The sequence below is a fragment of the Larus michahellis genome, chromosome 11, assembly GCF_964199755.1.
Source record: "Larus michahellis chromosome 11, bLarMic1.1, whole genome shotgun sequence".
Taxonomy (NCBI): Eukaryota; Metazoa; Chordata; class Aves; order Charadriiformes; family Laridae; genus Larus; species Larus michahellis.
The window spans coordinates 1,760,882-1,773,275 of record NC_133906.1 but is presented as its reverse complement, the minus strand read 5'-3'; the positions used below and the strand labels follow the sequence as shown (position 1 = coordinate 1,773,275).

Genomic DNA, 12,394 nt, shown 5'->3' with positions numbered 1-12,394 from the left:
CCCCAATAAAGAATCCCTCCCCAGCTTTTCTGAAGGCCCCCTTTAGGGACTGGAAGGGGCTCTAAGGTCTTCCTGGAGCCCCCTCTTATTCAGGATGAGCAACCCCAACTCTCTCATCCTCTGTTCATAGGAGAGGTCCTCCAGCACTCTGATCATCTTCACAGCCCACCTCCGGACTTGCTCCAACAGGTCCATGTCCTTCTATTATGAAGTCACACGCCCTGTGGATGAAGGAACGCTGTGGATGTAGATTTCTGGATTTTAGTACATTTTGAGGCACTGTCCCTCAGAGAATTCTTCTGGATACGTTGTCCAACTCTGAGATGAGCAGGTTCATGGTGAACTGGCTAAAGAAGAGGCTAAAGAGGCGTTGTAGTCAATGGGGCTGGGGGAGGATATATCTGGCTGCTGACATATCACCTGCGATGTTCCTCAGGGTGAAATTCTCAGGCCAGTTCTGTTCAATATTTTTCCAATGATCTCGATGCAGGAGTTGAATGCATCATTAGCAACTTTGCTGATGATACCAAACTGGGAGGTGCTGCTCGCTCTCTCAAGGGACAATGGGGCTTGCAGAGGGATCTAGTTAGGTTGGAGCATTGGGCAATCATAAATAGCATGAAATTGAAGAAGTCCAAGTGCCAGATTCTGTGCCTGGGATGCAGTAATGCTGGGCACAAGTATAAATTGGGAGAGGAGTGGCTGGAGATCAGCCCTGCAAAAAGGAATCTGGGGGTGTTGGTTGACAGCAGGCCCAGGACGTGTCAGCGTTGGGCCCTGGCAGCCAAGATAGCAAACTGCATCCTTGGGTGCATCAAACACAGTGAAACCATCCAGTCAGAAGAGGTGATTATCCCACTCTATTTAGTGTTGGTGCGGCCTCATCTTGAGTTCTCTGTGCAGTCCTGGGCCGCACCATTAAAGGAGGATGCTAAGATACTCAGCTGCATCCAGAGGAAGGGCAACTGATCTGGTGACAGGTCTGGCAGGAATGTCCTATGAGGAGTGGCTAAGGACTTGGGTTTGCCTAGTTAGGAGAAAAGGAGGCTGAGAGAGGGAGGTGCTCATCTCTTCTCCCTTGTATCCAGAGACAGGACGCGTGGGAATGGTGCAAACTGCATCAGGGGACGTCCAGACTTGACATTAGGAAACATTTCTTCATGAAGAGGATGGTCAAACACTAGAACAGGCTTCCCAGAGTCAATGGGTTGATGCCTCATGGCTGCCAGTGTTCAAAAGACGCTTCGACAATGTCCTTAAAAGCATGCTTTAACTTTTGGTCAGTCTTGAAGTGCTCAGGCAGTTGGACTAAATGATCCTGGCAGGTCCGTCCCCACTGAAATATTCTATTCTATTATAGTCTAGTCTAGTCTTGTCTAGTCTAGTCTAGTCTATTCCGCTATGCTCGGCTCCATTCCATTCCACTCCTGTTAGCACTGCTATATTTCCAAGGTAATCCCAGGAAGACAGCACGCCCACCACATCTTGTGGGCCAAAGGAAGATCTTGTGTGCCTTACTGCTCTCCCCTAGAGAAGAGGAGACTGCTGTACTCGAGGGGACAAAAAACCTTTCTTGCCCAATGAGCTGGAACTGCGTGCACCACAGGGGTTTGATGTGAGCAACTCCCTGCCTCACCACGCAGCACTAGTGCAGCATATGCAGACACACAATGGCTGTCCAGACAGACATCGTGACAAGAAGGCAAAACACATAGACCCCAAACATCTCAGACAGAGACATCCAGCACCCAGGGAAGAGCCAGCCCCCCATGCTTCCACCACATAGTATCACAGTACTCACAACTTCCTTGCTTTTCTGAACTGGGACAAGGGCTATGGGCATTTCCGTGAGCTCGTGTGTCATGGTTTAACCCCAGCTGGCAGCTAAGCACCACACAGCCATTGACTCACTAACCCCCCTAGACATCCCCATGGTGGGATGTGGGAGAGAATCGGGAGACTAAAAGTGAGAAAACTCATGGGTTGAGATGAGAAATTTTTAATAATTGAAATAAAATAAATAATAATAATAATAATAATAATAATAATAATAATAATAATAATAATAATATATGAAGAAGAAGAAGAAGAAAGTGAAAATAAAAAAAAAAAAACCTAAAACCAACCAAACTATGCCTAGCCTGTTCCTCAGTAGCATCACAAGATGCTCGTACAATTCCCCTCGCTCAATATGCTGAGCATGATGTCATATGCTATGAATTATCCCTTTGGCCAGGTTGGGTCAGCTGTCCTGGCTCTGTCTCCTCCCAACTACTTATGCACCTCCAGCCTCCTCACTGGCAGCGCAAGGAAGCTGAAAAGTCCTTGACTTAGTGCAAGCACGTTTTAGCAACCACTAAAGCATCAGTGTGTTATCAACATTATTCTCATGCTAAATCCAAAACACAGCACTGTACCAGCTACTCAGAAGAAGACTAACTCTATCCCAGCTGAAACCAGGACAATGGGATTTGTCTGCCTGACTTTGCCATTGCGTTACAGCACAGAATAAGAGGGCCAGGAGCTTGCCTAACAGCAAGTGAGACAAGAACTTGACTGGTGACCCTGGACCTAACCCCACTCGCAAAGCATTTCACAGCTGAAGAATATTATTTCCTGGGTGAAGGAGGCTTGAGGTCCTTTTGTTTGTTTGTTTGCTTGTTTGTTTGTTTGGAGGGGGAGACAAAATTTCTTCTGACATAGAATTTGGCAGAAATCACTGACGCCAATTGCAAATGCAGATTATCTTGGGAGGAACCATTGCCACATGCTGTAACAGAGATCCCTTCCTATCGTGAGGCATGAATGAAGCCTCTGTATGTGCTGACTCCATGCTAGTTAAAGGAAAGACTATTGAACTGTTCTGCAGAGAGGGTCCCACGATTGTCTGGTGCAAAGTGTTCTGCAGTAATGGGGCCACGGGGGAAATCCTGTTCATCATGGGTGCCCCCAACCGTGGTGCACTGCTGTGGTGGCAGGCTGGGGAGGATGGGCTTCAGGAACTTGAACTCGCTGTTGCCAGAGCCCGTTGTGAGGCTGATCTCATAGCAATAGCCATGGGGCAAGGTCCCTGCTGTGGCCGCATCAGCCAGGCTGCTCTGCAAGTTGCCAGCACCATAAAGCACGTGCCCTGCCTTCAGCTCCTTTCTCTCGCACACCTTGCGAGCGATGAAGGCTGTCATGGATGCGAGGAAGAGGAGTGAGACAAAGGTCAAGGAAATGATTAAATAGGTTGTCAGGGAGTCACTCTCGTCCTCCGTGGCCAGGCTGCTGTGCGGTAGGTGCACGTCTGAGAAGTCATTGAGCAGGAGTGCACTCAGTGCCGCAGTGGCTGACAGCGGTGGCTGCCCATTATCTCGCACCACAACAACTAGCTTCTGCTTCACAACGTCCCTCTCTGTCACTGGCCTCTTCAGCCGCACCTCACCGCTTTGGGTACCCACCACAAACAGCCCGGGCTCGGTGGCCTTCAGCAGGTGGTATGAGAGCCACGAGTTCTGTCCCGAGTCTGCATCCACAGCCACCACTTTGGTGATGAGGTACCCCTCCTCAGCTGATACAGGCACCAGCTCGCTGGATGGTGGACCACTGTCCTGTGATGGGTACAGCACCAGAGGCGCATTGTCATTCTCATCCACCACAACAAGGTGGACGGTGACGTTGGCACTGAGAGGAGGAGATCCCGCATCGGAGGCACTCACCAGCACATCAATCTGCTTCACCTGCTCATAGTCCAGAGGCCGCAGCACAAACACGTGCCCATTCTCAGAGTTCACGGAGATGCAGGAGCAGGGAGGCTGCTCTGTGGGTTGGGACGGTGCCAGGAAATATGACACCTTGGCATTGGACCCCACATCAGCATCTGCAGCACTGACAGCTCCAACAAGCACCATGGGGACATTGTTCTCATGCACATACATCGTGTATGATGTCTGGTTGAAGGCAGGTGCATTGTCGTTGACATCGGAGATGTCCACCGTGAAGGTCTGGGTGGTTGTGAGAGGAGGTGACCCTGCGTCTGCTGCTGTGACAGTGAGGATGTGCCTTGCCATCTCCTCCCTGTCCAGCATACTGACAGTCACCAGTTCATAGTAGTTCTTATAGGCCAGACGCAGGGAGAACAATAGCTGGTCCTCAAGGGCACAGGAGATCTTCCCATTTGCACCAGAATCCCGGTCCCTGACAGTAAAGAGGGCAACCACTGTTCCAGGCAATGCGTTCTCGGGGATGGGGCTGTTGAAGGAATTCACCACTAGCTCAGGTGCATTGTCGTTCACGTCCACCACCTCCACCAACACCTTGCAGATTGCTGACAGGCCACCGCCATCCGTGGCCCGCACACTGAGCTCATGATTCTCTGCCACCTCAAAGTCCAGAGGCTTCGTGACTTTAATTTCACCACTAGTAGGATCAATAGTGAATGCTGAGTTGCTCTGGCCCACCCCTTCACTGAACTGATAGGTGATGTCCCCATTAACTCCCACATCCTGATCAGTTGCCACCACTTTGAGTAACACAGAGCCCTCTGGCGCATTTTCCAAAATCTGCCCAACATACAGCTCCTGTGTGAAGATGGGAGCATTGTCATTTACATCTAAAATAACAATGTGGATTTGTGTGGTCCCACTCCTGGGAGGAGAGCCCCCATCCATGGCAATGAGACTGAAAACCACCTCTGCCTCCTCCTCTCTGTCTAGAGCCTTCTCCAAGACCAGTTCCACGTACTTCTTGCCTTTAACCCGACTCCCAGAAGAGACGCTAAAGTACTCGTTTTCGGGAGAAATGCTGTAAGCCTGGATGCTGTTGCTGCCAACATCCAGGTCCCGAGCACCCTCCAGAGGGAAACGCGAGCCCAGGTCGCTCCTTTCCGGGATCTTAAAAACTACTCGTTCCACTGGGAAAACGGGGGAATGGTCATTGATGTCCTCCACGGCCACCTCCACCCGAAAGAACTGCAGCGGGTTTGCCAGCAGGAGCTCGAAGGGGAGCGTGCACGTAGCGGACTGGCCGCACAGCTCCTCCCGGTCCAGCCTCTCGGCCACGACGAGCCGGCCGGTGGCGGGGTCTAAGCGAAAGTGCTGCCGGCCGTCCTCCGAGGCCAGGCGGGCGCCGCGAGCCGCCAGCTGCGCCGGGGACAGCCCCGCGTCCTCCGCCACGTTGGCTACCACGGAGCCGCTCGCCGCCTCCTCGGCTACGGAGTAGCGGATGGGCTCGGAGCGAGCGAGCGGCAGGGAGAGGAAAGCACAGAGACAAAGCACTTGCCTTGCGATCGCCATCTCGGGCCGGCGGACAGCCTCCGTCTCGCGGATCGCCCGCGCACTCCTCCGCGGAGAGCGGCGCCCGGCAGCAGCGCGGCGGGGCGGCGGTCGGGCGGCCTCCCTCTCGCCGACTCCGGATGCCGGCACGGAGCGCGGCCGCCCTGGCCCGGCAGCCGCTGGCACGGGGCACCGCTCGCCGCCGCTCGCCGCCGTTGCCCGGCTTGGCTGGGCTGGGCTGTGCTGGGCTGTGTAGCGGCTGGTTGGGCTGGGCCGCCTCCCCGCCCGCAGCCGCTCGGCGCCGCCTTGGGCGGGAGCACCACCCTGCGGCCCGCGGCGGGACTGCGCCCGCCGCCGCCCGCTGCCCGCGCTGCCGCCTCGCACCGGCACACGGGCCCGCGCGCACACGCGCGGCTCCGGCCGGTCGCCCGCGCCGGCAGCTTCCCCGTCTCTTTCCACGGTGCCCGTTGCCCTCCGGCAAGTGGGCTCTCATGGCTTCCGGACGGCCGCTCCCTGCACTTCCAGGAACACGGCGTCGAGAGAGGGGCAGGGCATTTCCCGCAGCACCGTGGGGCGGAGTCTCAGCCCGGAGGGATCGAGCCGCATTCCCCGGCCCGGGAAGCCCGGCAGAAACGCCCGCAGGGGCAGCACACAGGTAACAGCCCAGCACGGCACTACATCTACTCAGGAGTCTCGGGCTGAGGACGGGGAAGGCAGGCGGGTTTCAACAAGGCTCACGCATGGACGCGCCTGTCGTCCGGCCAGTCCGGCGGCTGAACGGGCAGAGGGGCCGTGCTCCCCGCCTCGCCTTCCCTCTCGCCCGCGGCCTGCCAGCTGCACAGGGGTTCTTCGTTCTTCTTTCCCGGCCCTGCTGCAACGCTGCTTTGCGGGCTGCACAGGACGGGCCTCAGGAACTGGAACTGCCTCCTCCCCGAGCCGCTGCTCAGGCACACTTCGTAGCACTCGGCCGGCCACAGAGTGCCCGGGCCAGCCACGTCCACGCTGTTGGCGGTGAAGTCGCTGTCAGCGTAGCAGCGGGCCGAGGGAGGCAAAAGTCATGCCCGGAGTCTCGCCTTGCAGGCGTGTCAGCCGTACCACTCAGCCTGGTGCCATTTGCAACCGTGCTGGGAGTGCACTTGATCCCACTGTGTCGTTGATGAAGGTGTCAAACAGGACTTGTCCCCATATGGACCCCTGAGGGACACCACTCTCCACTCATCTCCATCCAGACATTGAGACTTGACCATGACTCTGTGGATAGGACCATCCAGACAATTCCTTACCCACCAAATACTCCATCCGTGAAATCCATGTGTCCAAACTTAGAGAGAGGTATGTTGTGGGGAACCGTGACAAAGGCCTTACAGAAGTCCAGTCCTCCCTTGTCCTCTCATACAGTCATTCCGTCCTATAAGTTGACCCACATCACTAGGTCAGTTAGGCAAGACGACGTTGGTGAAACCATGCTGGCTGTCTTGACGCGCATCTCTGCCCTCCATGTGCCTTAGCATAATTTCTAGGAAGATCTGTTCCATCATGTTCCCAGTCACAGAGGGGAGGATGACAAGTTGGTACTTCCCAGGGTCCACCTTTCTACTCTTTTTAAAAATGGGTGTAATGTTTCCCTTTTCAAGTCACCAGGGACTTCACCTCACTGCCATGACATTTCAAATATCATGTAGAGTGGCTTAGCAACCACATCAGCCAATTCCCTCAGGACTCCGGAAGGCACCTTCTCAGGTCCCAGAGACTTCTCTATGTTCAGGTTTCTCAGGTGGTCTGATCTTCTCTTACAGCGTGAGGGACTTTGCTCCCCCGGTCCCTGCCTTCAGATCCATCCACTCGAGAAGTGTGGGAAGAGAGATTGACAGTGAAAACTGAAGCAAAAAAAGTTGCTGACTGCCTCAGCCTTCTCCTTGCCTGTTGTTACCAGTTTGCCACTCATGTTCATCAGCGGAGGTACACTTTCTTTGACCCTCCTTTTCTGTCTGACATACCGCTAGAAGCCCTTCTTGTTGTACTTTGTGTTCAGCTTCAGCCACACCTTGGTCTTCCTGACCGCATCCCTACAAAACTGGGCAAGGTCCCTGTACACTGACTGTGCGTTTCCTTCTTGCCCTTTAGTCTGACAAGCAGGTCTTTACTCAGCCATGCTGGTGTCTTGCCTTCCTTCCCTCATTTCTTACATGTGGGGATCAAGAGCTCTTGCACTCTGTGGAAAGCATCCTTAAACATCTGCCAGCTCTCTTGTGCTCCCTTGTCCCTGAAAGCAGTTTCCAGGGGGTTAAAAGCCTCCCCTCTGCTAGGGCTGTCTATTACCTGGCCTAGAAGTTTTCCTTCCTAAAGGGCACCTGCAAAGAGCCCCTTGGGAAAGCTCAGCCGTGTGTGCTGGCCCTCCAATGCAGGAAACGCCATGTCCCCTTTCATAGGTCACAAACTGTAAGAAACCATCCGGTTATGAACTGCATCAGACACCTGGACCTTCGACCTGGAACGACCCGAGAACCAGCACTTTTACACCAGGAGCTGCTGGTTCCTTGTGATCTCAGCAAGAGAAACACGCCCACTCTCTAAAGTGTCATTCACAACTCTCTCTATTATAGATCACCCTACTGGAAGGGTAGATGTGGAGAACCCTGAGCAGAGGAGCTTCATGAAAGAACTGCAGCCATGCACAACATGCTGTGCAGACCCTGGTCATAGAAAAGACGGAGTGTCCCTGTTTCAGTCATTCAAGCCATCTTAGGACTTCCCTGCAAGAAAGCAATTCTATTGATTGTTTCTACAGCTGCAGTAAAAGACTTTGGCAGGTGGACTTCTTGCTTGCAGGTGGCTTTCTATCCAGTACCAAGCAGGACTTGCCTGCAGCCTCTGCGATTACAATGAGCTGAGTTTATCTTCCCACCAAAGGATTTGTGCCACACAACACAGCACAGGACAGCACAGGCCTATGCCTCAAACATTTAAGGAGGTAGGTGTTGGTTTCTTTTCCCAAGTATGAAGTGATAGGATGAGAGGAAATGGCCCCAAGTTGTGACAGGGGAAGTTTAGACTGGATATTATGAACAATTTCTTCATCAAAAGGATTGCCAAGCATTAACACGGGCTGCCAAAGGAAGTGTCTGCCGTCCCTGGATGTGGTGCTGAGGGACAGGGTTTAGTGGTGGACTTGGTAGTGTTTGCTTAACGGTAGGACTCAATGGTCTCAAGGATTTCTTCCAAACCAAACGATTCTATGTTTCCTCTCAGGTTAGCTGGAGAGTATATCATTCACCCCTCGCTCTACAACTGTCTTCTGGTCAGCATCACTACAGTGGCCTGTCCTCAGGCCTTATCCTTTTCTTGAGGCCTTTGTGGAGCAGATGCCTGTAGTGCTCTGCGTTTCCTGAGAGTGAACCGTATCCCTGGTAGTAGTTCTTCATCCACCAATTCCCAACCTCCTGGGACTCCCCGAAAGACTTCTCCAAAGCAACATGTATGCTGTCATCCATCAAAACATTTGGAATCAGAATACTTTGTGCTCAAAGCCTTCCCAGTTGCCCTCTGCAGCTGGCACTCTAGGAAGAGTGGGATAGGTCACTATCCGCAACCTCACTGCTTTGCAGAGGCCTTTGCATACCCACGGTCCCTGTTAGGGTGGGGGCCAGTTTCTGCTGACTGGGTCTAACTGGGCCCTGTAGCAACCAGCAACTCAGTGCTCAGAAGACCCATACAGGTCTGTCAGCAAAGCCGTGCTCCCCACAATTTCACTCAATGCGATACAGGCCTCATTGCCAAACTGAAGAAATGTACCTGCTCAACTTTACATCAGCCAAGGGACAAAAATGAGAAAAAAGCTCACAACCTTTGGAAAAACTTTGACAGAGCTTCCCCAGAAAAAAAAAAACCAACAAACAACTCAACAAAGACTACTGTCTCCACACAAGGCATTCAGGTGTTCTCTTTATTTCATTTTTACACTCAAGGGTATCCTGCTTTACAATTAATAACTGCAGCACAACACAACGTCACGTTTCCAAATATTCTGTGCCATTCAAACATTCAAACAGCCTTCTTTTAAAGAATCCAATATTCTACATGGAGTGACAGTCCTTCTTAAGGGGAAGAGGTAAGACAATGCTCAAACACAGTTCACAAAGTAGAAGGAGAAAGGGCAAAAAGGAGAATGCAAATGCTCTAACACAAACCCAGGAAATCCTGGTGGGACAGATTTCCCCTCCCATCAAGAAGCCTCTGAACTCAGGAACAATGATCAGAGAAAACTCAATGGGATTTTTCCAGGTTCACCTCAATTCTACCTTCAGACAAAGTCCTTTGAAGCAACCTGTGCAGTTTCCTTACAATGCACCCAAAGGCAATGAGCATGTTTTCACAACTCTGAACAGTTACAGTCTACAAGCAAGCAATTCCACTGTGTCAACAGTCAAGCAAACAGGGCAGAAGAGCAGCTTGGCCAAACAGGGAACTCCTCCTCGAGCTCAAGAGGAAAAAGAAATTGTGTGATCTCGGGAAGCAAGGTCAGGCTTTGCAGGAAGACTGCAGATCTGAGGTTTGTTTATGCAGGGAGAAGACATGAATGCACAAAGCACTATTAGAGTGGAAACTGGCCAGCGTTGTGTCAGACAACAAGCAAGGCTTTTTAAAGTATGTCAATATCAAGAGGAGGTCTAAAGAAAACATGAGACTGATACTTGTTGAAGACAGTAACCTGACCGACAGGGATGAAGAAGAAGAGGAGGCATTCAATGCTTTTCTTCCCTCAGTCTTTAATACTGCAAATGAACATTGGGCTGCCCAGTCCACTGAGTCAGAGGACCACGAATGCAGGAACAGTGACTTTCCATTGGTGGACACAGAAATTGTCAGGGATTGGATGCATCAGCGGAATGTTCACAAGTCCATGGCGCCTGATGGGATTTGTCCCAGATTACTGAAGGAGCTAGTTCATGTTACAGCAAGACACCACTTGATCAGCTGCCAGAGGCCTTGCGAGACTGGGGAGGGGGTCCCGCTGACTGGAAGCTAGACAATGTTCTTCCAATTTACAAGAAGGGCAAGAGGGAAGACCCAGGAAACTACTGACCTGTTAGTCCAACCTCAGACCCTGGGAAAATTATAGATTAAAGATGATACTGAGTACTACTGAAAAGCATTGAAAGAACAATGCAATCATCAGGTGCAGTCAACATGGATTCACCAAGGGAAAGTCCTCTTTAATTAATTTGATGTCATAAAATCATAGAATGGTTTGATTTCGAAGGCACCTTAAAGATCACCTAGATCCACCACTCCTGCCATGGGCAGGGACACCTCCCACTAGACCAGGTTGCTCAAAGCCCCATCCAGCCTGGTCTTGAAAACTTACAGGGAAGGGGTATCCACAACTTCCCTGGGAAACCCGTTCCAGTGTCTCATCGCCCTCACAGTAAAGAATTTCTTCCTAATATCTAATCTATATCTCCCCTCTTTCAGTTTAAAACCATTCCCCTTTTTCCTATTGCTACACTCCTTAATAAAGAGTCCCTTCCCATCTTTGCTGGAGGCCTCCTTTACATACTGGAAGGCTTCTATAAGGTCTCCCTGAAGCCTTCTCCTCTCCACGCTGAACAACCCCAACTCTCTCAGTCTCTCTTCATAGGAAAGGTGCTCCAGTGCTCTGGTCATCCTCATGGCCCTCCTCCGGACTCACTCCAACAGGTCCACACTCTTCTATTATAAGGTCACCTGCCCTGTGCATGAAGCAAGGCTGTGGATGTAGTTTTTCTGGATTCTTGTGTGACTGTAGATATCATCCCTCGGAGAATTCTTCTGGACACGTTGTTCAACTGTGAGATGAGCACGTTCACTGTCAGCGGGGTGAAGAACCAGCTGAAGGGCAGAGCTCTAAGGGTTGCAGTGAATAGGGGAGCAACGTCTGGCGGGTGACACGTCACCAGCGGTGTTCCTCAGGGTTCAATTCTAGGCCTAGTCCTGTTCAATACTATTTTCACTGCTCTGGGTGCAGGAGTTGAAGGTACCATTAGCAACTTTGCTAATGATACCAAACAGGAAGGTGCTGCTCACTCTCTGAAGGAAAAAGACGCCTTGCAGAGGGATCTAGATGGATTGGAGCATTGGGCAATCATCAACGGCATGACATTTAACAAGTCCAAAGGCCAGATTCTGCACCTGGAATAGAGTAGTACTGGGTATGTATATACATTGGGAGAGGAGTGGCTGGAGAGCAGCCCTGCAGAAAGGGATCTGTGGGTGATGGTTGAAAATACCCTTCTTGCCTGATCAGAGCGTCTGGATGGCAGCAACTCCCTGCTTCACTGGGAAGCACTATTGCAGCATAGGCAGGCACACAACGGCTGTCCAGACAGACATTGAGACCAGACGGAAAAACAGACAGAGCCCACACATCTCAGACAGAGCCATCCAGCACCCCGAGAAGAAAGAGTCCCTTGCTTGCACCACACAGTAACACAGTACTCACAATTTCCTTGCTTTTCTGACCCGGGTGGACAACTACATGCATTTCTGTGAGCGTGTGTGTCGTGGTGTAACCCCAGTCAGCAGCTAAGCACCACACAGCCATTCACTCACTGCCTCTCCCTTTCACCCACAGTGGGAAGGGGGAGAGAACTGGAAGAGTAAAAGTGACAAAACTCTTGTGTAAAGATGAAAACAGTATAAGAATTGAAATAAAATATTAAAATACTAAAACTAATACCAAAACAAATACTAATGCTAATAATAATTAAAGGAAAATAACAACAACAACAACAACCAAAAGATAACTAAAACCCAAGAAAAGACAAGTGACACAAATGAAAAACAACTGCTCACTATCAAAGGACTGATGCCCAGTCTCTTCCTGAGTAGCATTCTCAGATGCCCGGCCACTTCCCACCACTTTATATGCAGAGCATGATGTCATATGCTATGAATTATCCCTTTGGCCAGGTTGGGTCAGCTGTCCTGGCTCTGTCCCCTCACAACTGCTTATGCACCTCCAGCCTCCTCACTGGCAGGGCTTAGGATGCTGAAATGTCCTTGACTTAGTGCAAGCACGATTTAGCAACCACTGAAGCATCAGTGTGTTATCAACATTATTCTCATGCTAAATCCAAAACACAGCTACTAGGCTACCAGCT

At 51.4% G+C, this 12,394-nt stretch overlaps 1 protein-coding gene across 1 annotated transcript; it reads right to left on the bottom strand.

Annotated features, from left to right (window-relative positions):
• Positions 1-2,831: 2,831 nt before the first annotated feature.
• Positions 2,832-5,471, bottom strand: LOC141749864 (protocadherin beta-15-like). Its single transcript, XM_074604092.1, has one exon. The coding sequence runs from the start codon at positions 5,274-5,276 to the stop codon at positions 2,835-2,837; it is 2,442 nt and encodes an 813-aa protein (XP_074460193.1). The 5' UTR covers positions 5,277-5,471; the 3' UTR covers positions 2,832-2,834.
• Between the last annotated feature and the right edge of the window lie 6,923 nt (positions 5,472-12,394).